The sequence below is a fragment of the Mandrillus leucophaeus genome, unplaced genomic scaffold, assembly GCF_000951045.1.
Source record: "Mandrillus leucophaeus isolate KB7577 unplaced genomic scaffold, Mleu.le_1.0 Scaffold123, whole genome shotgun sequence".
Classification (NCBI taxonomy): domain Eukaryota; kingdom Metazoa; phylum Chordata; class Mammalia; order Primates; family Cercopithecidae; genus Mandrillus; species Mandrillus leucophaeus.
The window spans coordinates 5,368,628-5,393,858 of record NW_012100654.1 but is presented as its reverse complement, the minus strand read 5'-3'; the positions used below and the strand labels follow the sequence as shown (position 1 = coordinate 5,393,858).

General features: G+C 35.2%; 1 protein-coding gene across 2 annotated transcripts in view; it reads right to left on the bottom strand.

The window, feature by feature from the left end:
* The window catches only part of IQCB1 (IQ motif containing B1), a 73,056-nt gene that overhangs the window by 27,840 nt on the left and 19,985 nt on the right, over positions 1 to 25,231 (bottom strand). The window contains exons 6-10 of one of the 2 annotated variants that reach the window (XM_011971594.1): positions 15,462 to 15,555; positions 13,891 to 13,990; positions 5,124 to 5,302; positions 3,038 to 3,147; positions 1,377 to 1,486 (exon numbers count right to left, since the gene is read on the bottom strand). In XM_011971594.1, coding sequence (XP_011826984.1) covers positions 1,377 to 1,486; positions 3,038 to 3,147; positions 5,124 to 5,302; positions 13,891 to 13,990; positions 15,462 to 15,555 — 593 coding nt within the window. The remainder of the gene's footprint in view (positions 1 to 1,376; positions 1,487 to 3,037; positions 3,148 to 5,123; positions 5,303 to 13,890; positions 13,991 to 15,461; positions 15,556 to 25,231) is intronic. The other variant, XM_011971595.1, reaches the window with a different exon arrangement.

Sequence of the window (25,231 nt, the reverse complement as noted above, 5' to 3'; positions counted from 1 at the left end):
GTGACTCAAAAAGTACTCAATATTTCCCAGATTTATCTAACCACAGAAATGCTTTTTTAAAAAAAAAAAAAGTTTGTAAGATAGGCAATAAACTTTGAGTAATAATAGATCGATAACACTTGCCTCTCAGTATTATCTATTTAACGCATCTATTTGTCTAGCTAGATTTGTAAATTTTCAAGGACAGAAAATGTGCCATATGCATTTTTCCTCCTATCATTTTCTAAGTGCCAGAAAATATGCTAAAAACTTTGTATTATCTCAAATTTTACATTATCTTGATCATACAAGTGTATAAACTATTATTCTCGTTTTATAGATTGGAAGTTTGAGGCTGAGAGAGGTGGGGCATTGTCCAAGTTCACTCAACCAGTAAGTTGCTGAAATGAGATACAAACTTGAATCTGTTAAACTGCCAGGGGATGGATCCCCTGGCATATACTAGGCACTTGATATGTATTTAAAAATTAATTCTTTTCTTTGCTACCAATAATATTCACACCCAATAATATTTTAAATCCATCTTGAATTCTTCCCTGAAGAAAACGTTCATCAATTAATAGGATACCCACTAAGAGACACAGTTCGCTAGAGTGATTTCAATGTCTTCAACTCTGTGACTACATAGTATTTTGAACCCCAGAGCTATTTTTAAATGTTTTTATAACTGAGAAATGTATCTGCAGTTATTAAAAGAATAGTTTCAGTTTTCTTTAAAAAACTAACTTCTGTAAAATGCCAGTTTCATTTTAATGAACTAAAGCTTGGCTGTAAGTTAGGCTGCATGAAAAAGTCACCTCTGAAACAGTTCTTCTTTATCATAAATTACCTAGCAGCTAAGTTACTTTTTCTTGTTCTGTGACCTCGGAGAATCTGGATTGGTTAGTCATTTCAGAAAGTGGGCTATGTCTTCAGTATTTCCTTTTCAGTCTACTTGAAATAAATGCCAAACCAAATCATAATTCAATGAAGATATCCATCCAGGCCATATTTATTCAGGAAAATCAGGTTAACAGACTTAAACTCTTATATGCATACATGTTATTGTTGTAATTATATACACACAATCATGATAACTGTTGGTTTTGAGGGTTTAATAATATAACTATCGTTGGCTTCCTTTGTAGGCTTGTCCCCTCCCCAAATATCTTAAGTGGATAGGATTGTATATTTAACACATCAGATTCCTGTCTTATGTCCTTTGCTTTGAAAGTGCATCTGGTTACTGGAGTGTTGGTACCCAGAAATGTACAGAAAAAGAACGAAAAGATAACAATAAACATACTAGGAAATTTTTTAAAAATCACCTAAATTTCAATTCAACTGTACTCCAGTAAGATTCTCTGATCATCAATCCCCTTACCAAAATTTTTTACCTGAAACTCCTCTGCAAAGCAATCACAGCAGATGGAAGCTTCTTTAATCTCTTCCTTGTCTGAAAACCCTTCCAATAGGCTTGAATTAAGCATGCTGCTTGATGTAGTTTCTGAAATTAAATGCCAAAAACAACTTAGAGATATCTCTAGGAAGGTCTTAAAAAAAAATACCTCTTAAAGTATCAGGCCAGGGCAAGTATTAATCTCTAGCTCTAACAAGATGTGTAGGGATATTAAACCTTACCTCCCAAAGGAGGTATGTTAGGCTCGATAAGGCAATTTCTAGAACATACTCAAGATATAGTCTAGTTAGCTCCAAATTCTCCCTGGATAATCTCACTTCCATTTCCTTTTCAAAGATTTTATAGTCCACCTGACCTTTCATAATCTTTTTTGAGCTACCATGTTAATGTTTTTATTTAATAAGCAGTCAACCTAGTTAGGTTCAAACTATAAGCTCTGTTGACCATTGTGGATGGTTGCTTGAATCTCTGTCTAGTTCTGTGAGCTTTTGGTATGCTATTCTCCTGATGGACCATTGGGCTTAAAAGGTCAGTGAGCTGTCTGAGTTCTTGACTGAATTCTGTCACAGTCTCCTGTTTACTTAGTAGACTTCTGAGTCCTCACATGGAATGAAAAAGGGTACAGCTATTAATAACAAAATGTGATTTCTATGATTTTGTTACCTAATCATATGAATTTGAGCACATGCATAGTTTTGAGATTAATCTAAACTCATGATGGTTCATATATACAGAAAAAAGAAATTCCCTTCTTCTGCATTCTTCCTTCCAGCCTCCCCCAACCCATTCTCCTGCCTTACTGGACTTCTTTTCATGGTTTCTGCTTGTATTTTTAAATTTATTGCCTTTTTGGTTTTGGATTTTAGATACACAATGTCCCCTTTTCCTTTTAAATTAAAAAATATCTTTAGTCATTTTAGACGTTTTCCATATTTAAGTCTTTATCTGGAAATCAGAAAGCTATATGCCTCTTCCTGTTGGAATGGGCTATTTAGAGCCATCATTTTGAGTATACTAGAGGAAGTATGATGAAATAATCAATAACCTGCTGCCTCAAATTTCTAAATAATTTTTATTAAGACCATTTCTTACACAAAGGAAAAGGTGTTATTGTTGTATCTCAAAGAACAAGAAGGGTAGCCATAGGTGACCATAAGTACAGTTTGCTACCATTAGAGATTTTTTTGGAAAAACAATTTTAAAATTTTAAATAGCTTATAGATAAAATAAGATAAACATTAGAGATGGGGCTTTCATGAAAAATGTTGAGTGAAACTGATGTGGCAGTATCTATAAACAGATGAAAATGGGAGATTGAAATTATGTTTTTCAGCAGGTTGAAGGCGGAGAGATACAATTTTGTAACATTATATTTTAAAGATGGGGTTTTGCTATGTTGACCAGGCTGGGGTGCAGTGGCTATTCATGGGTGTGATCATAGGGCAGTCTCCAATTCCTGGACTCAAGCGATCCTCCTGCCTCAACCTCCTGAGTAAAAATTTTAAAGATATTTCTATTTTGGGAGTATTTTGCTTGAAGTCTTAAGAGAAAGAAAGTGAGGAACATTTAAGGAAAACTAAGGTTTAATACAGTCAGCGAATATCATGCAATTTTTTTTTTTTTTCTGTAACTTAATACCTGCTCTTCTACTTCCTGACAGACCGTTGGGCTTAAAAGGCCAACGAGCTGTCTAAGTTCTTGACTGAATTCGGTCCCAGTTTCCTGTTTACTTAGTAGACTTCTGAGTCCTGAAATAGAATAGCAAAACGTACAACTATTATTATAACAATAAAATATGATTTTGTTATCTAATCAGTATTAATTTGAAGCCAAAAAGTCTGGCTTAAAAACAAATGAAAACAAGATTAATCACATGATTTTTCTTTTTCCTTTTCTCAGAGACTTCCAGGTTGAAATCTTTAAGACATTCCTCCCTCCTGAGAATTCTTCCGTGCTCAATTGTGGGATCTGATAAAAAGAAAATCAGTCTAGACAATTTCTTTAATAAAAAAAAAAAAAGGAGGAGGATGGAATCACTGTGGTAAATCAAAAAGTAGAGATAAATTTTTTTTATTTGAACATAAATACTTTAAGTGGAAACATTTTAAAGGTAAATTACTACAGACACATATTCAGTAAAAGCTTGTCCTGTGGAAGCACTCATGCAGAATTATTATTAGTCATTATTAGTTGAAAAAGATTATTAAATATAAACATATGATAACATATATAATTTGGGGCAAATCAATAGGTTCCTGGGAAAACATTATAGGTGAAGTGCTACAACACTAGGATAGTACATTTTCATGCCAAAATAATACATAGCAGTAGTAAAAGGTACAAAGTAAGTACCATTTCCAGGTACTTGAAATGGTGTATTATAATGTGTGTATTCAAAATAAATACATAAGGTAAAATTGCCTTGTAGTGTATAATTGGGGAAACCACTGTATGGATCTTTTAATGCCTTATACTCTCTTCAAGACCCAAGTTCTCAGCAGTATTAATAATTGTAAAATATCTTCAGGAACCTGAATTAGTTCTGCTATTGAGATATAAGTCAAAGAAAGGGAGAAGGATTCAGGTAAAATTCCTTTATAACGACTCTGTTGGACATTCACATTTCTTTAGGAATTGAATTACAGAATTGGAAAATGTCTATCTGGCACAGTATCAACTAAAGAACTCTATTACTGGTACTTTTCCTCTCTATTCCTACAATACCCCCAGTAATGACTAATGCAAGGTACATTATTACAATGTCTTCAAAATCATCAAGAATAATAAAGACTTTTCTAGTAGTTTAGGTATTAAATACATCATATTATATTCTAACCTTTAAAAATTCCCATACAGTATCACCCTATATTAATAAGTATATTTAATGGACTAGAATCCCATTTTCTGACCATGTTGAATAAGAAAAATAGGTTATAATACATATATGGCTCTGGTCATCAAAGAAATAAAACAAAGATAACATATAACTTTGCTTGGCAATTAAAAAATATATATACTACCTTTGTGATCTTGGACAAATTACCATGTCTCTGTTTCTATATCTATAAAATAAGGATGAGAATATCTATCCCATAGGATTGTTGTGAAGATTAAATATTTTAACGCATGTAAAGTATATAGAATGTGCCTGACACACAGTGAATGCTCAATTAAATGAAAGCTATTATATAAGAATGTTAATACACTTACTCCTTTCATCCTCAAAATGTCTGACTTTTAATTCACATATGTATTTGAATTTGGAGGTAAGGCAATTTTTTTTTGTTTGTTTTTGAGGAAAGACAGTGTTGAGTAATTATGGATAGTTCAAAATACCTTAAGGGCTACTGGGCTCTCAAGCACAGCTCCATTTTCTCCACTAAAGCTGGTCTTGCTAAGGTCACTGATCTTTTTGGTCATTATTTTACTATACTATATGGTATATCCAACACATAAGCTTTTTGTCAGAGAGGGAGTAAATATTCATTGCAACCTGATCAGAAAGGTATCTTCCACTTGCTATCTGTAGTGACATGAAGATAGCTTGATTATATAAAGACTTTTTTTTCCCCTGAATTGGTATAAAAATTGATGCCAATTTTTATGTAGAGTTTTATCTACATAGTTATCAACTCTTTAAAATATAAGAATTTTGTTTTTCATAAACCATCAATAAAAAGTTTCTTTTTGAGAATCCCAAGTAAAGAAAGAATGAATGCACTACCTTTGTAGCAGGTACTTTGTCTCAGTAAAATCAAAATTTCCTGATGGGATTCAGCCATCAACAGTAGGAGTTTTGTAGCAGTACTTCTTATGACTGGACTAGGAGTTGAAAAAAGCTTGAAAATAACTTCATCTAAAATTGAATACAGGGCTTTTCTTCCTATTCTGAGTAAATCACCACTAATAGAACAAAATAAAAAAAAAGTGCCATTACTAATTGATGCACAGGTATCACAACAAATTTAAAATAAAAGATTCAGTAACTTGATGCCGGACTGTGTCCTGATCCAAGAATATAACCCCTTTTTAAAATATATGTTGGTTCCAAGAATATATCATATTCAGTCACTTAATATTTATTGAACTCCTACTATGTGCAAGGTACCATGTGTGCTAGGTACAATAGAGAATACAAAGTAGCCAAAGGCCCTCTCCTTAGAGAAGCTTGCAATCAAATCAAGGAGGAAAGATAAATGTGCAAAATACTAAATAATAAATAATTTAAAAGCTTCAAGGCAATGATAAAAGTGAAATCAAGACATGTACACAGTTAATTGTTAAATGATGTACAAAGACAAAAATGCCATAGGAATTCTACCATGTGCTTAATATAGGAGAAACTTAAAATCTTTCCTTGGTATTTCCTTTATTATACTAACAACCCATCTTATATTACTGATGTCATGAAAAATTATCTAAAACTTAGAAATAGTCAAAAGAAAAAGGTTAGTGAGTGTCCTTTTATTTACCCCCTTAAGGAGTATGTGATTTTCTAGGCATATGTACCTCTGTTTAATTTTCTACTCACTATTAAAATATTTTACAATTCTGTAAAAATAGAGGTTGGCTGGTAGAAAACAATGCCAAAGATTCTTATCTAAGAGCAATGTAAACGACTCTTATTCAAAGCAATACAAATTATTTCTGTCCAGTAGAAAAGGTAATTCTAAAGGCTACATTGCTTTATAAGTCATATTTTCCTATTAGCAAATTTTTTAAAATCTATCAGCAAATTTATTTCTATATTCCTTCAACAAACCAACTCCATAAATCTATTTTCCTCAAATTCTCCTTTGAACCTGTATAAATATCTTACTTGTTCCTCATTAACGAGTTGAATAAAATTTTGAGCAGTCAAATTTTATATTTGTATAAGACTCATGTTTGAGCTTTTTGAAAACTATACTTTAGTAGTTACTAAAATAATTTTGTTAAGAGAAAAGAGATCAGCAACATATCTTAAATGCAAAAATCTCTGGGTTGAAAGACTTTATAAAGTTATCCAATTAAAATATGTGAGAATCTTTGTGACATCTACTTCTGTGCCCCTGTGTCTCTTAAATGCTATTCCCTATGCCTAGGATGCTCACCCTTTCCCATCAGTCAATGTCATCACACCATTCAAAACTCAGATAAAAAATACGCTCATCTCAGAAAGCCTTCTACAGATATCCCTATCCCAATCTTATCATATCTTTACTCCATATCCCACCAAGAGTTTGTGCTATAATGTAATACAGTAGTTTAAATGCTTTTAGATGCTCTTCAACCTCCTAATCTTAAAGACATCCTCTCTATACCACTACCATCTTATCTCTCTGCTTCTCTTCTAATCCAAACTTCTCTGACGCCACTACCTCATATCTCATTTCTCAAACCACTGCATCTAGTTTTCATTTTTTACTATTTCACTATACTATCCTTGGTAAGTTCATTTCATCAGTATAACTTCCCAAATGTCAAGTCACATATATATCATGAGTGATTCTTTTCCTAGACTTGTTTGTATCTGATACTTTCTACTTAGCTTCTGTGATACAAAGTTCTGGTCTCCCCTCTACTTTCCACCCATACTTTTCCGATCATTCTTTTTAATTTGTCTTTATGGGCTCCACTTCCCCAATATAACCCTAAAAGGTTATTCCCCAAGACTCCATTTTCAAGTCATTTATTTTCTCACTGTATTCATAATTCCTATCAATCTCACTTTCTGTCATGTTTTTCACTACCATGTATAAGCTGATTTGTAAATCTGTAACTCTAGTCCCCACCTCTTCCAGAAGTTAGTTTACCTATTCACCTGATGGACATTTGAGTTATAGCTAGTCCTTGGTTTTTACAAATAAAGCTCAATGAACATTTGTGTATAAGTCTTTATATAGATACTTACTTTTACTGCCTGTTGAACTACCTATACTCAACATAACCAACACTGAATTCATCATCTGTCTCACAAAACCAACTCCTTATATATTCTACATACATACATATATTCTGTCTAATCACTCAATACAGAAAACTTGGTATCATATCTGACTGCACCATTTATTTTACCTACCCCATATCAAAACACTTACCAAGTCCTCATAATTTTTGTTTTTAATAGCTCTTTAAAAATATAATTGATATGCAACAAACTGTACACATGTAAAGCATATAATTTCATCAGTTTGACCTGTTTCACCAATATAAAACAAGAAAATGAATATATCCATGACTCCTAAAAGCTTCCTTGTATTTCACTGTAGTTCCTCCCTTGTTGCCTTCCCTGTCATTCTATGCCCAGGCAACCACCGATCTGCTCTCTGAGAAAGTTCCCTTCTATTACTACTTTGCCGAGAGGCCTTTTTTAAAAATTAAAATCAGGGGTAGATAATGGATTTTGTCAAAAGCTTTTTCTGTATCTACTGATATGATGGTAGTTTTTTTTTTTATTTTTAGCTTGTTAACATAAGTTACAATGACTGACTTTAGAATATTAAACCAGCCCTGAATCCTGGGATAAACCAGACTGATTCACGATGTATTAACTTTTTAATATATTGCTGAATTCGACTTATTAAAATTTTGTTCAGAACATTTGTATCTATGTTTATGAGTACATTGATGCGTAGTTTTCTTATAATGTCTTTGTTTGGTTTTGTATCAGGATAATGCTGACCTCATAGAATGAGTTGAAAGTGTTTCCTCCTTCTCGACTTTTTAGAAAAGTTTGCTTAAGATTATTATTTCTTCCTGAAGTGTTTAATAGAATTTACCAGTGAAAAAGCCATCCAGACCTGGAGTTCTCTTTGTGGGAAGGTTTTTAGCTACAAGTTCAATTTTTCTTTATAGCTATCTATATTTGGGTATGTATTTGGGTTCTCTATTGCTTCTTCAGTAAATTTTGGTAGTTTGTGTCTTTCAATCAATTTGTCCATTTCATCTAAGTTGTTAAATTTATAAGCATAAAGTTGTTCATATTATTCCCTTGTGATATTTTTAGTATCTGCAGGCTTTGTTACAATGTTACCTCTCTAATTCCTGAGATTGGTCATTTGTATTATTTCTTTTCCTTTCCGTATTAATCTTAATCTTGCTACAGGTTTCTTCTTCTCAAAGAGCCAGTTTTGGTTTAATTTGCTTTCTCAAAGAACTTCAATCTTCTCAAAGATCCAGTTTATGGTTTATTTTCTCTCACTTTTGCTTACTATTTTATTGATTTCTGCTCAACCTTTATCATTTTCTTTCTTCTGCTTAGAGTTTAATTCCCTCTTCTTTTCCTAGTTTCTTAAAGGGGAAAGCTGAGGTCAATGATTTGAGATTTTTCTTCTTTTCTAATATATAGGCATTAGTGATATAAATTTTCCCCTAAATATCATTCTGCTTTAATTAAGAATTTCCCCAGAAATTCTCATGTTGTTTTTATTTCCATTCATTTAAAAATAATTTCTAATTTCACTTTTGATTTCTCCTTTGTCTTGTGAATTATTTAGATGAATGTTATTATTTCCCACATATTTAGGGACTTTTCAGAGATCTTCTTGGTATGAATTTCCAACTTAATTCTGTTGAGGCCAGAGAACATACTTTGTATAACTGAAATCCCTTTACGTTTTTCTTGTTTTTGAGACAGGGTCTCGCTCTGTCGCCTAGGCTGGAGTGTATCGATGTGATCTCAATGCACTGCAACCTCTGCTTCCTGGGCTCAAGTGATTCTCCCACCTCAGCATCCAAGTAGCTGGGACTAGAGGCACGTGCCACCATGCCCAGCTAATTTTTTGTACTTTTTGTAGAGATGGGGTTTTGTCATGCTGCCCAGGCTGGTCTTGAACTCCTGCAGTGCTCTGCTCACCTCAGCCTCCCAAAGTGCTGAGATTACAGGCGTGAGCCACTGTGTCTGGCCCCTTTTATGTTTCTTGAGACTTTATTTATGGCCTGGAATATGTATCCTTCTTTGTAAATGTTCCATCTGCATTTGAAAAGAACATGTATTCTGTACTGTTCGGTAGAATGTTTGTAAAATGTCAATCAGGTCAAATTGGTTGATATTACTGTTCAGATCTTCTGTGGTCATACTAATTTTTTGTCTACTTATTCTATTAAATATCAAAAAAGGTATATTAATATCTTTTGCTCGAATTGAGGATTTCTTCTTGTAGTTCTTGTCAATTTTTGCTTGTGTATTTTAAAACTCTATTAGGTAAATAAACACATCCTTTTGATGAACTGACTTTTTTCTGATTATGAAATAACTTTCTTTAGCACTAGTAATATTCTTTGTTCTGTAACTTACTTTATCTGATACTAATACAGGTACTTCAACTTTCTGTAGTATAAGCATGGTATATCTTGTTCCACCCCATTACTTTTAACCTATTTGTGTCTTTATATCTAAGGTGCATTTCTGGTAGACAGCATATAGTAGGTTTGTACTTTTTAAATCCAATCTGTCAATCTGTCTTTTAACTTTAGTTTTTCAACATTTACGTCTAATATAGATAGGTTTAAATCTACCACTTGGTTTTGTTTCTCCTTTGTTCTTTTTTTTTACTTCCTTCTTCTGGATTGCATATTTTTTAATGATTCATTTTTATTGACTTTGTTGGTTTACCAGATGTAAATTCTTTGTTTTGCTATTTTCTTCATTGCTTTGAGGTTCAAAGTATACATTTCAATTTATCACAGTCTTATCACTTATCATAGTGATATTATACCACTTCATGTACAGTATAAAAGCTTTACATCAGTATACTTCCATTTATCTCCTCCTAGCCTTCATGCCCTTTTGGAATACATTCTACTTATACATATGTTCCTCAAGTACATTATTATTTTTGTGTAGGCAAATATATTATAGATATATTAAAATAATATAAGAAAAACTATCTTATATGTTTATGTAATCACCATTTCCGATACTCTATTTCTTTGTGTAGATGAATTTCCTTTCTGGTGGAAGGACTTCTTTGAATATTTTTTGTAGTGTTGGTCTGCTAATGATTTCTGAAGAAGTATTTCATCTTTGCTTTTGAATATATTTCTGCTGAGTATAAAATTCTAATTTGACAGTTTTCTTTTTCAATATTCAACTGTCTTTTTACTTGTGGTGTTTCTGATAAGAAAGTTGCTGTCATCTTCATCTCTATTTCTCTATATAATGTTTTTTCATCTCTGGTTGCCTTTAAGATTTTTCTCTTTATCACTGGTTTGAGCGTTTTGATTATGATGTGCCTCAATGTAGAATTTTCTTCATATTTATTGCCCTTGTGGTTTGATGACCTTTTTGAATCTGCATGTTTATAGTTTTCATCAAATTTGGAAAATGTTAAGCCATTACTTCTTCACACATTTTTTTGTGACCCTACTGCCTACTTTATGTACTCTGATTACACCTACGTAAGGTTGCTCAAAGTTGTCCCACAGTTCACTGACATGCTTTTATTTCCTTTTGTTTCTTTTTTGTTTCATTTTGGATAGTTTCTACTGATATGCCTTAAAGTTCATTAATCTGTAATGTTAATCTGCTGTTAATCCCATCCAGTGTATTTTCCATCTCAGATATTGTAGATTTCATCTCTAGAAATTCACTTTGAGGCTTATATGTCTGTATTCAACTTTTTTAATATATGGAATATGGTTATATGGTTATAATAACTAGTGTCCTTGTCTGTTAATGCCAACATATGTATCAGTCTTGATTAACTAATTCTTCTCATTTTAGATCCTGTTTTCTTGTTTATTTGCATGCCCAGTACTTCAGTACCAGTAAAATCAAATCACCTGTTGAACCGTAGTATGTTTTGTAGCATAGTCATGACTGCAGAATCTATCAGTTTGTAGTAATGGCAAGAAATAGTTATTTTGCAGTAATAAAGAAACAGAAAAAAAGAGTCATCAAAGCAAATATTCTATGATGACACAGGTGGGATTTTTCTCACCCTTTTAAAAGCCAAATCGAAAGATTTCTAGTGAACTTCCTACCTTTGTATAACCTACAGTAAAAAAAAAAATTTAAATACAGCCAGGTTCAATAACCACATGCAGTTAAGTTACTTGGAAACAGTTTGACCCTTTTGGGTCTTGCTTTTATGATCTGGAATAGTGCTCATTCTAATGTGAATTATTCCTCACTACTGGGGTAAAACCTTCCTGAACACTCTACCCAATGACCCATTGTTTATGAGACTTTCCAGTTTGGCTGCTGGAAACAGGTACTATTTCTGGCCCTGTGTGAGCTCCTTGCACTGTTCCTTTTAGTCCTTTTGGATTATTATTTTCCCTGGCGTTGGGTAGTTCCTTACATATATGTGCAGATCAGTACTCTACTTAATACTTGAAAGATACCGTCTGCAGATCTCTGGGGTTCTCTATGTGTATAGCTCTCTTCTCTAGTATTCTGACTTGTGAACTCTAGTCATCTTGTTCTCTCCAGACTCTGGGCTCTATTGCTTCAACTCAAGCTTGCTAGGATGCCTCTGCCTATACTTCAACCTGAAAACTCTCTCAATACTGTAAGCTAGAGCATCGTAAGACTCACCTTGTTTATTCCTTTTTCTCTGGGCTTACTTTCTTTCACTGACTGATATCCAGTTTCTTTAAAAATTATGTTTCATGTTTTTGTCCTTTTTTTTCAGATGGGAGGATAAATGCATCCCTACTATTCCATCTTGATCAGTAAAGTCTTGATGATTTTAATTCTTTTTTTTTTTTTTTTTGAGATGGAGTCTCGCTCTGTCGCCCAGGCTGGAGTGCAGTGGCCGGATCTTAGCTCACTACAAGCTCCACCTCCCGGGTTTACGCCATTCTCCTGCCTCAGCCTCCCGAGTAGCTGGGACTACAGGTGCCCACCACCACGCCCGGCTAAATTTTTGTATTTTTTTTAGTAGAGATGGGGTTTCACCGTGTTAGCCAGGATGGTCTGGATCTCCTGACCTCGTGATCTGCCCATCTTGGCCTCCCAAAGTACTATGCTCACAGGCTTGATCCACCGCACCCAGCCTAATTCATTATTTTAAAAACTCCATATCCCAGGTACCAATGCCCAAGGACAAGATATCATTACTTCACTTGGATTAGTATGATTGCCTTTTTTGTCTAGAGTTTTCTTTTCTTTTCTTGTTTTTTTTTTTTTTTTTGAGACAGAGTCTCGCACTGTCGGAGTGCAGTGGCGTGATCTGTGCAGTGGCGCGATCTCGGCTCACTGCAAGCTCTGCCTCCCGGGTTCCCGACACTCTCCTGCCTCAGCCTCCTGAGTAGCTGGGACTACAGGCGCCCGCCACCGCACCCGGCTAATTTTTTGTGTGTTTTTAGTAGAGACGGGGTTTCACCGTGATCTCGATCTCCTGACCTTGTGATCCGCCCGCCTCGGCCTCCCAAAGTGCTGGGATTACAGGCCAGAGCCACCGCGCCTGGCCTTGTCTAGAGTTTTCTTCCCCTTAATCTTTCCTTCACATAGTCACCAGAGTAACAAAACTGAAATGTAATCTGACCACTTTCGTCTACTTTAAAAATCTTCAATGGTCCCCGTTGCCTATAGGATAAAACTTCATTTCCTTAACACAGCATATAAATTCTTCATGACTTTGAGTCTCAGCCGAGCTTGCTAGCCACCTCCCTATATGGAACTTTAAATCCCAACAATAATGAATTTGTACCTACTTTTCATCCTCAGCATGTTGTTTCTTATCTCTGTATTTTTGCTTATGTTGCCTGGAAATACTGCTTTCTTTTTCTCCTCTTCCTCCCTGGCCAATATACCATCCTTGAAGTTTCATCTCAGATATTACCTTCTCCAGAAGCATCTCCCCTCAGTTTGGATTAGAAGGTCCTTTAACATTTATGGTCACTTTTAATATTGTAACAATGTACTATAATACAATGATGTTTGTGTGTCTGTCTTTTCCATTCTATTGTAAGCTCTTTGAAGATAAGGTTTATATCTTAATCAACTCTATAATTATAATGACAGACACAGCAGCTGCATAATAAATTCATACTAAACTGAAAGAATGGATTATTCCAATTGTGTATACACTGCCCTTCCATTTTACCCTGAATAATTGCCGATTGCTTCTTTTATACCCTTCTTGAGCATCTGTAAAAATACCAAGCTTGAAGTTATTCAATAAGTGTGATTAAACATTTTTTGTTGTGATCTCAATATTTTTCTTCAGATATCACACTAATTCTCTTCTTTAAGCCTGAGATTTGAGCTAAAATCTTAAGCTCTGGGATAAGGTATCAATTTAATAATACATTTCTAGTCTTTTGTAGTATTTTATATTTTTTTCTGAAAGACAATGGTGATGGAGCTTCAGCATTATATACAAGTATATGTACTCTATACTTGTATATACATTATATATACATTATATACAAGTATATGTACTATGAACTTGTATATACATTATATACAAGTCATATGCAGTCAATTTTAATAAAATTGGAATAAAATTGGTAATGCTTCTGATTAAAAAAACAGTAACAGTTTGTGAAAACCAAGTAACCTGTTGATCTGTAGTATATTCTGTAGCATCATCATGACTGCAGATCCTATCTGGACATTGTCAGCTTGCAGTAAATGTAAGAAATGATCACTTTGTAGTACTAAAGGAAAAGAAAAAAAAAGAAAGATTAAAGCAAATATTTTACAATAACAAAGAAAGATTTTGTTCTTTTCAAACCAAATCAAAGCATGACCATTTCTGCTAAACTTTCTGACTTTGTAGACTCTACAATAAAGAATATTTTAAGATGTAAAATTCATGGCAATTTTACATAGCCATAAATAAGTCATTTCATTTTTATGAAGATAGTCAGACAATAGGCATAAACACTAAGGTAAGAATCTATTGTTATCTCTCTCTAAATAGAAAATAACATACCCTAAATCTGAATCTTTTTCTTCTATCAATGAATTTCAGTGAATAAAAACAAATTTTCTGCAAAGACAGAATATAAGGAAATGGAAATGGCACAGATGACTATAATTGGTTGCTCACATCCTTAAAAAATTTAATTTTGTGACATACTGTTTTATATAATAATGAATACATTAACTACAAAAATTTCCTTTTATTGATTTGTAATCTTTAAGCTCTGAGCAGCTAGTTATAACGATTTAGCACTGGATACTTATACAAGTAGCTTAACCTCGTAGAAGCTATTTCTTCATCTGTAAAACTAGAAATAGCTCTCACATGAGCTAATGTAAAATATCCTAGAACAGGGAACGTTTCTAACAAATGTCAGTTTCCATTCCATTCCATACTCAATAACTGAGCATAACTACCAAGGTATTAGTTATACTAACTGAAAGTAGTTGCCTTTGGAAAATGGGAAATGGAATGGGCATGAGAGCCAGGGATTGTGTGTATGTTTTAATGATCCTTATAGAACTATTTCACTCTTCAACTTATGTGCATGCAATGATTCTGAGGAGAAAAGCTAAAAGTAAAATTTCAGTTCAAGTATTACTTAAAAAAATATTCTTAGAGTGTTACATTTATATTAGATGAAATTTTTCTAGGAAGAGCGCCATGAATGTAACTAAGAATTATTTTTTCGGTCTTAAGAAAACATAAAACTCATACATGTTTAAATCTCTCAATGTAAACAGAAATATCCTATAACTTCCAAGTTCACTAAAAGGTCATTAAATAAAAGTTTACTCTTACTTGGATAGTTAGACTATATGAGTTAAATCATATCCACCCTGAACATAGGGATTTCTCTCACAATACATCTAAAACATTGACTGCAATCTTTTAAACTTAAAAGTTATTTTCAGGAATAAACTGTTCAAATTATCATTTGTCTTCATCTTAGATTTGCTAAACAGAAAAAGCTAAAGTTTTATTTCAACAGTATTCTCCTTAACTTAATATTCACATTGTTGATGTTGGCTATGTAAAACTGGAATATCCATTTTTAAAAATTGTGAGTTTATTTCAACATGGTTTCATTTCAGTGAGGTTATCTGCACAGTTAATGTGGCATTTGTTTTTGGAAAAAAAGATCAAACTGTTAGCAGTTGATTCACAATAGCTATTAGTTACATTAAAATCTTTTCTCTTACCATTCTGAATAAGTTCAACATGGCCTCCCAAAAGCCAGAAGAGAGAATCAGTCACAATTTGGAAAAAGTGTAGTAATTCATCTTTTTCTTCAGCCTTAACATAAAAGATAAGCCCAGTTTACTTTTCCATAGTTTTTTTTGTTTGTTTGTTTTTGTTTTTTTTAAGGAGACTTCTCTCTGGGGAGTTAGAGTATACAGTTTCTGGATCTAACTTAGCCATTTATGAGGGACATGATTTTGTTGACGTTAGTTTCTTAATTTGTAAAACTTGTGGTTACAGGATAGTAGTATCTACTAGAAATGGTTGTTATCCAGATAAAATAAAACAATATAAGTAGTGTAAGGGCTACAAGTTGATACACTAGGATTTCTTAATAGTTGCTATGCATCAGAATCACCTGTTGAGCTTTTTAAACACATCTATGCACAAGCTTTAGTTCAAATATACTGAATTTGAATCTCCAAAGGCAGTCTGGATATCTGTACTTGCACAAAGTTAGGTGGGTGATTTGGTTATACAACTCGGATGAAAACAACTGCAATATGCAAATGTAGGTGTCAGCATGAGAGACATTATTAATAGTGTATTTCAGTTCCCGTTTCTACTCATAAGTTTAGGAGGGCAGAGATCATGTCATTTAGCTCCCCATACAAACTCAGTTTCTAGGACAGTTATGACACATAGTAAATGTTCAATCAACATTTAGTCAACAAATAAATGACAATTTTTTTCTGGCTCTTCCTTTCTGGAAAGTAGGGTGATAAATTATTATAAATTAGAGTGCCACAAGGAGAAATAAGAAGCATAGATTCCATTTACAATTTTGTCATTTATTGGCCATGTAACTTTGGTGGAACGTTGGATAAAGGTCACTAATCTTACCCGTGTCCTGAATGTTTATACTATAGCACAAAAGTAATGATGAGACCAGCAAAAATATTATGACTGCCATGATTATTCTTTATAATAATGAAAGTATTTTCTTCCTAATATTCTAGCACAGAGCTACATAGGTATTTAGTAAACTGACATGTGCTGACTTGAATATAACAATGGAAAAAAAAAAAACCCCGTAAGAAACGTCACATTAGGGCAAGAATCCTTTTATCCTTTTAGTTCAGGTAACTACCTTTGCCAGAGTTTTACTTAAAGATACATCAAAAAGGGCATGGTAATTCTCATTGTTGTCAATCCCAAAGGATAGTGTTGTACTCTTAGACTTCCTACTTTCCTTAAAATGCACATTAGATAATGTGCAAATTCATGGTTCCTGAGACAAGTTAACACAATTAAGCTTTAAATCAAAATTGTCACATACAAACATACAAAACCACTTTGTATTTTAGGCCAGAATGTGTATGTCCCACCATGTGATCTACTAACTACATACTATCTAAGTAAAACAGAAATCTGATTGAAAAGCTCCGAGGTAAATAGACTAATAAATTAATTCAAGTTTTTGTCACATCTTTTTTATGTCCCTGTTTTAATTTTGCCCTGTGGTTAAGTGGCCCTACTTTTTCTGTAGCCAATTAATTCTTTGATACCATTAAAGAATCTTTTATGTCAATAAAAATACAATAATAAAGGACAGAAAAATATTATGAAAAGTATTAAGGACTCTATAAATGAAAATAATTAACTGAATAAGTATATTTATAATGAAAGCAATATACAAATCCATAACATATTAATATATAATTTTAATAATATATAAGGAAAAAGCATCATTAATGCTCTTAAATAGGAATATTAAATAAAGGTGCTTTGAAGAAAAGATAAAGCTTACATAATGGTCTGAGCTATTAATGGGACAGAAATTATTTTACAAATGAGGAAAATGACATACAGTGAAATCCAGTGATTTGCTATTGAACCTAGAGTTAGTTTGTGGCACAGCCAGCAAAAGAAATCAAATCTAACACAATTCTATAGTTCATGTAGCTTCAACTGACCTGAATTAAACTAACTCTAGCAAATATTTATTTAGTGCTAACGTCCCACAAAATGCCAGTGGAGATTTCAGAAATGGAATTTGTAACCTATTACATGGAACGCATATGCTCTACCACTGAGTTAAATTATCTGCCAGGGGCATCTGGCAAGATGGTTGAAGAGGAACAGCTCTGGTCTGCAGGTCTCAGCAAGACCAATGCAGAAGGCAGTGATTTCTGCATTTCCAACTGAGGTACCCAGTTCATCTCACTGGGACTGGTTAGACAACGGGTGCAGCCCACAGAGGGCAAGAAGAAGCAGAGTGGGGCATTGCCTCACCCGGGAAGTGCAAGGGGCCGGAGACCTCCCTCCCCTAGCCAAGGGAAGCCAGGTGGGACTGTGCTATCCAGCCCAGATACTACGTTTTTCTCATGGTTTTTGCAACCCACAGACCAGGAGATTCCCTATGTGCCTAAACCACCAGGGCCCTGGGTTTCAAGCACAAAACTGGTCAGCTGTTTGGGCAGACACCGAGCTAGCGGCAGGAGTTCCTTTTCATACCTCAGTGGTGGCTCATTCCTCAGCAAGACAAAACCTCAGCAGGACAAACCTCAGCAAGACAAACTGTTCACTCCCCTGGAAAGGGGTCTGAAGCCAAGGAGCCAAGTGGTCTTGTTCAGCAGGTCCCACTCCCACGGAGTCCAGCAAGCTAAGAACCACTGGCTTGAAATTCTCGCTCCCAGCACAGCAGTCTGAAGTCGACCAACCTGGGACAATTGAGCTTGGTGGTGGGAAGGGCATCCACCATTACTGAGGCTTGAGTAGGCAGTTTTCCCCTCACAGTGTTAAGGAAGCCACCGGTAAGTTTGGACTGGGTGGAACACAGCTGCCTTGTTGTGGCCAGACTGCCTCTCTAGATTCCTCCTCACTGGGCAAGTCATCTCTGAAACAAAGGCAGCAGCCCAAGTAAGATGCTTGTATATAAAACTCCCACATCTCCCTAGGACAGAGCACCTGGGGACAGGGGAGGCTGTGGGTGCAGTTTCAGCAGACTTAAATGTTCCTGCCTGCCAGCTCTGAAGAGAGTGGCACATCTCCCAGGACAGTGCTAGAGCTCTGCTAAGGAACAGACTGCCTCCTCAAGTGGGTCCTTGACCCCGTGCCTCCAGACTGGGAGACACCTCCATATAGGAGAGCTCTGGCAGGCAACAGGCGGGTGCTACTCTGAGATGAAGCTTCCAGAGGAAGGAGCTGAGAGTAATATTTGCTGTTCTGCAGCCTCTGCTGCTGATACCCAGATGAACAGGGTCTGGAGTGGACCTCCAGCAGACCTGCAGAAGAGGGACCTGTCTGTTAGAAGGAAAACTAACAAACAGAAAGCAGTAACATTAACATCAACTAAAAGGACACCCACAAAAAATCCCCATCCAAAGGTTATCAGCATCAAAGATCAAAGGTAGATAAATCCATGGAGATGAGGAAAAACCAGCACAAAAAGGCTGAAAATTCCAAAAACCACAACGCCTCTTCTCCACCAAATGATCGAAATTCCTCCCCAGCAAGGGCACAAAACTGGACCAAGAATGAGTTTGATGAATTAACTGAAGTAGGCTTCAGAAGGTGGGTAATAACAAACTCCTCTGAGCTAAAGGAGCATGTTCTAACCCAATGTAAGGAAGCTAAGAACCTTGAAAAGAGGTTAGACGAGTTGCTAACTAGAATAACCAGTTTAGAGGAGAACATAAATGACCTGATGGAGTTGAAAAACGCAGTACGAGAGCTTCATGAAGCATACCCAAGAATCAATAGCCAAATTGATCAAGCAGAAGGAAGGATATAAGAGATTGAAGATCAACTTAATGAAATAAAGTGTGAAGACAAGATTAGAGAAAGAAGAATGAAAAGAAATGAACAAAGCCTCCAAGAAATATGGAACTATGTGAAAAGACCAAAAGTATGATTGCTTGGTGTACCTGAAGGTGATGGGGAGAATAGAACCAAGTTGGAAAACACTTCAGGGTATTATCCAGGAGAACATCCCCAACCTAGCAAGACAAGCCAACATTCAAATTCAGGAAATACAGAGAATACCACTAAGATACTCCTCAAGAAGAGCAACCCCAACACACATAATTGTCAGATTCTCCAAGGTTGAAATGTAAAAAAAAATCTTAGGGGTAGCCAGAGAGAAAGGTCAGGTTATCTACAAAGGGAAGCCCATCAGACTAACAGCGGATCTCTCTGCAGAAATCCTACAAGCCAAAAGAGAGTGGGGGCTATTATTCTACATTCTTAAAGAAAAGAATTTTCAATCCAGAATTTCATATCCAGCCAAACTAAGCTTCATAAGTGAAGGAGAAATAAAATCCTTTACAGACAGGAAATGCTGACGGATTGTGTCACCACCAGGCCTGCCTTACAAGAGTCCTGAAGGAAGCACTAAACATGGAAATGAAAAACCGGTACCAGCCACTACAAAAGCATACCAAAATAGAAAGCCCAATGACACTATGAAGAAACTGCATCAACTAACGTGCAAAATAACCATCTAGCATCATAATGACAGGATCAAATTCACGCATAACAATATTAACCTTAAAGGTAAATGGTCTACAAGCCCCAATTAAAAGACACAGACTGGCAAACTGGATAAAGAATCAAGACCCATCTGTGTGTCGTATTCAGGAGACCCATCTCACATGATAGGACACACACAGGCTCAAAATAAAGGGATGGAGGAATATTTACCAAGCAAATGGAAAGCCAAAAAAAGCAGGGGGTGCAATCCTAGTCTCTGATAAAACAGACTTTAAACCAACAAAGATCAAAAAAGACAAAGAAGGGCATTATGCAATGATAAAGAGATCAATGCAACAAAAAGAGCTAACTATCCTAAATATATATGCACCCAATACAGGAGCACTCAGATTCATAAAGCAAGTTCTCAGAGACCTATGAAGAGACTTAGACTCCCACACAATAATAGTGAGAGACTTTTACACCCCACTGTCAGTATTAGACAGATCAATGAGACAAAAAATTAACAAGGATATTCAGGACTTGAACTCATCTCTGGACCAAGCAGACCTAATAGACATCTACAGAACTCTCCACCCCAAATCAATAGAATATATATTCTTGTCAGCATCACATCGCACTTATTCTAAAATCAACCACGTAATTGGAAGTAAAACACTCCTCAGCAAATGCAAAAGAACAGAAATCATAACCGTCTCTGTCCACAGTGCAATCAAATTAGAACTAAGTATTAATAAACTCACTCAAAATCTCACAACTACATGGAAACTGCATGTAGTTTCCTGAATGACTACTGGGTAAATAACAAAAGGCAGAAATAAATAAGTTATTTGAAACCAATGAGAATAAAGACACAACATATCAGAATCTCTGGGACTCAGCTACAGCAGTGTGTAGAGGGACATTTATAGCACTAAATGCCCACAGGAGAAAGTGGGAAAGATCTAAAATTGACACCTTAACATCACAATTAAGAGAACTAGAGAAGTAAGAGCAAACAAATTCAAAAGTTAGCAGAAGACAAGAAATAACTAAGATTAGAGCAGAACTGAAGGAGATAGAGACATGAAAAACCCTTCAAAAAATCAATGAATCCAGGAGCTGGTTTTCTGAAAAGATTAACAAAATAGACCACTAGCCAGACTAATAAAAAGGAAAGGCAAGAAGAATCAGATAGACACAATAAAAAATGATAAAGGGGACATCACCATTGATCCCACAGAAATACAAACTAACATCAGAGAACACTATAAACACCTCTACACAAATAAACTAGAAAATCTAGAAGAAATGGACAAATTCCTGGACACATACACCCTCCCAAGACTAAATAAGGAAGAAACTGAATCCCTGAATAGACCAATAACAAGTTCTGAAATTGAGGCAGTAATTAATAGCCTATCAACCAAAAAAAGCCCAGGACCAGACGGATTTATAGCCGAATTGTACCAGAGGTACAAAGAGGAGTTGGTACCATTCCTTTTGAAACTATTCCAAACAATAGAAAAAGAGGGACTCCTCCCTAACTCATTTTATGAGGGCAGCATCATCTTGATACCAAAACCTGGCACAGACACAACAAAAACAGAAAATTTCAGGCCAGTATCTCTTATGAACATCGATGCAAAAATCCTCAATAAAATACTGGTAGACCGAATCCAGCAGCACATCAAAAAACTTATCAGCCACGATTAAGCTGGCTTCATCACTTGATGCAAGAATGGTTTAACACATGTAAATCAAAAAAAGTAATCCATTACATAAACAGAACCAATGACAAAAATCACATGATTATCTCAATAGAAGCAAAAAAGGCCTTCGATAAAATTCAACACCCCTTCATGCTAAAAACTCTTAATGAACTAGTTATCAATGGAACATATCTCAAAATAATAATTATTTATGAGAAACCCACAGCCAATATCATACTGAATGGGCAAAAACTAGAAACATTCCCTTTGAAAACAGGCACAAGACAAGGATGCCCTCTCTCTTCACCTCTATTCAACACAGTATTGGAAGTTCTGGCCAGGGCAATCAGGCAAGAGAAAGAAAGTGTATTCGAATAGGAAGAGGGAAAGTCAAATTGTCTCTGCTTGCAGATGACATGACTGTATATTTAGAAAACCCCATCATCTCAGCCCAAAACCTCCTTAAGCTGATAAGCAACTTCAGCAAAGTCTCCAGATACAAAATCAATGTGCAAAAATCACAAGCATTCCTATATACCAATAATAGACAAACACAGAGACAAATCATAAGTAAACTCCGATTCACAATTGCTACAAACAGAATAAAATACCTAGGAATACAACTTACAAGGGACGTGAAAGACCTCTTCAAGGAGAACTACAAAATGCTGCTCAAGGAAATAAGAGAGGAAACAAACAAATGGAAAAAAAATTCCATGATTAAGGACAGAAAGAATCAGTATCGTGAAGATGGCCATACTGCCCAAAGTAATTTACAGATTCAATGCTATTTCCATCAAACTACCATTGACTTTCTTAACAGATTTAGAAAAAACTACTTTAAATTTCATACGGAATTAAAAAAAAAAAAAAGAGCCCATATAGCGAAGACAATCCTAACCAAAAAGAACAAAGCTGGAGGCATCATGCTGCCTGACTTCAAACTACACTACAAGGCTATAATAACCAAAACATCATGGTACTGGTACCAAAACACATATGTAAACCAATGGAACAGAACAGAGGCCTCAGAAATAATACCACACATCTGCAGCCATCTGATCTTTGACAAACCTGACAAAAACAAGAAATGGGGAATGGATTCCCTATTTAATAAACGGTGCTGAGAAAATTGGCTAGCCATAAGTAGAAAGCTGAAACTGGATCCTTTCCTTACTCCTTATACAAAAATTAACTCAAGATGGATTAAAGACTTAAACATAAGACCTAAAACCATAAAAACCCTAGAAGAAAACCTAGGTAATACCATTCAGGACATAGGCATGGGCAAAGATTTCATGGCTAAAACACAAAAAGCAATGGCAACAAAAGCCAAAATAGACAAATGGGACCTAATTAAACTAAAGAGCTTCTGCACAGCAAAAGAAACTATCATCAGAGTGAACAGGCAGCCCACAGAATAGGAGAAAATGTTTGCAATCTACCCGTCTGACGAAGGTCGAATATCAAGAATCTAAAAGGAACTTAAACAAATTTACAAGAAAAAAAAAATCAAAAAGTGGGTGAAGGATATGAATAGACACTACTCAAAACAAGACATTTATGAGGCCAACAACCATATGAGAAAAAGCTCATCATCACTGGTCATTACAGAAATGCAAATCAAAACCACAATGAGATACCATCTCACTCCAGTTAGAGTGGCAATCATTAAAAAGTCAGGAAACAACGGATGCTGGAGAGGATGCAGAAAAATAGGAATGCTTTTACACTGTTGGTGGGAATGTAAGTTCAACCATTGTGGAAGACAGTGCGGCAATTCCTTAAGGATCTAGAATCAGAAATACCATTTGACCCAGCAATTCCATTACTGGGTATATACCCAAAGGATTATAAATCATTCTACTATAAAGACACATGCACATGTATGTTTATTGCAGCACTATTTACAATAGCAAAGTCTTGGAACCAACCCAAATGCCCATCAATGATAGCTTGGACAAACAAATGTGGCATATATACATCATAGAATACTATGCAGCCATAAAAAAGAATGAGTTCATGTCCTTTGCAGGGACATGGATGAAGCTGGAAACCATCATTCTCAGCAAACTAACACAGGAACAGAAAATCAAACACCGCATGTTCTCACTCTTAAGTGGGAGTTGAACAATGAGAACACGTGGACACAGGGAGGGGAACATCACATATTGGGGTCTGTCGGGGGTGGGGAGCAAGGGGAGGGATAGCATTAGGACAAATACCTAATGCACGCAGGGCTTAAAACCTAGATGATGAGTTGATGGGTGCAGCAAACCACCATGGCACATGTATACCCATGTAACAAACCTGGGCATCCAGCACACATATCCCGTAACTTAAAGTATAATTAAAAAGAAAAGAAAAGAAAAAAAATTCTCTACCAACAGTATTTCTTATACTCAAACCAGCTTGTTGTCTGTACTATTATACCTCTCATTTGGTTTCATTCTTCTAACTAAAAAAAAAAATTCTTAAACTAAAAATACATCTATTTTAGGCTTTCTATTAGGAACGGCTAAGACTTTTTCTACTCTATTAGCCTGGGAATACCTTAAATGTAAGACTGTGTCTATTCTTTATATACCCAAAGCACCTTAAATAGAACTTAATATATCATGGTGATCATTATGGACTGTTTGCGTCCCTGAAAACTCGTATGTTTAAACCCTAACCTCTAATGTGATGGTAGGGACTTTTGAGGTTTGGACTGGGTCATGAGGGTGGTGTCTTCATGGTGGGATTAGTGCCCTTATAAGAAAGAAAGAAGGAAATGACAAGAAAGAGACAAGAGAGCTGCCTCTCCCTCGCCACACAAACACAAAGAGGAGGTCATGTGAACACACAAGAGAGTGGCTGTCTGCAAGCCAGGAAGTGGGCCCCATGAGGAAGTGAATCTGTTGGCTTCTTGATCTTGGACTTCTTAGTCTCCAGAACTATAGAAATAAATGTCTTTAAGTCACTGAGTCTACAGTATTTTGTTACAGCAGCCTGAACAGACTAAGTCGAGTGACTGAGTTATTACTATCTCTGTCCATAATTGACAAAAGTTGTGAATCTGTTCAAACTTTGATATAGTAGTAGGCCCAAATGTACATATAGCTAAGAACTCTTCTAAGGTAAAGGGGTTTCAGCCTTGTAGACTTATCATTTCTTATAAATTCTAAGATGAACCTCTGCTGTCATTATACTTAAGAAAATTGCTAGCACACACGAGGTAAAAAGTTTTCATATTAATATAATGTATTCATTAATGCCAAGTTCCACTCTCCTCATTAGTTATTTTTGGATTCCCACTTGCGGGTATCTGGTGAGGAAATATCATTTTTAAAAAATCAACTGACAAAGAGCTTGGAGCAAAATAATCCTACTACATTCCCTATGTGGAGCTAAGAAAAGCAGTGTCTCATATTACACCTTTTATATTCTTACAATTTTTTTCTTAATATTTCATTTGACCCTCTTTTTTTCCAAAGTCATAGTGAGTCAAGATGCTTATCCCTTAGTTCTTCTAGCTTACTGCAATTATTTAAAATAGTCTATTCTTCCGCTCTTTCCAGCATACTTTTATGTCTCCGCAAAAAAAAAAAAAAAAAAAAAAAAAA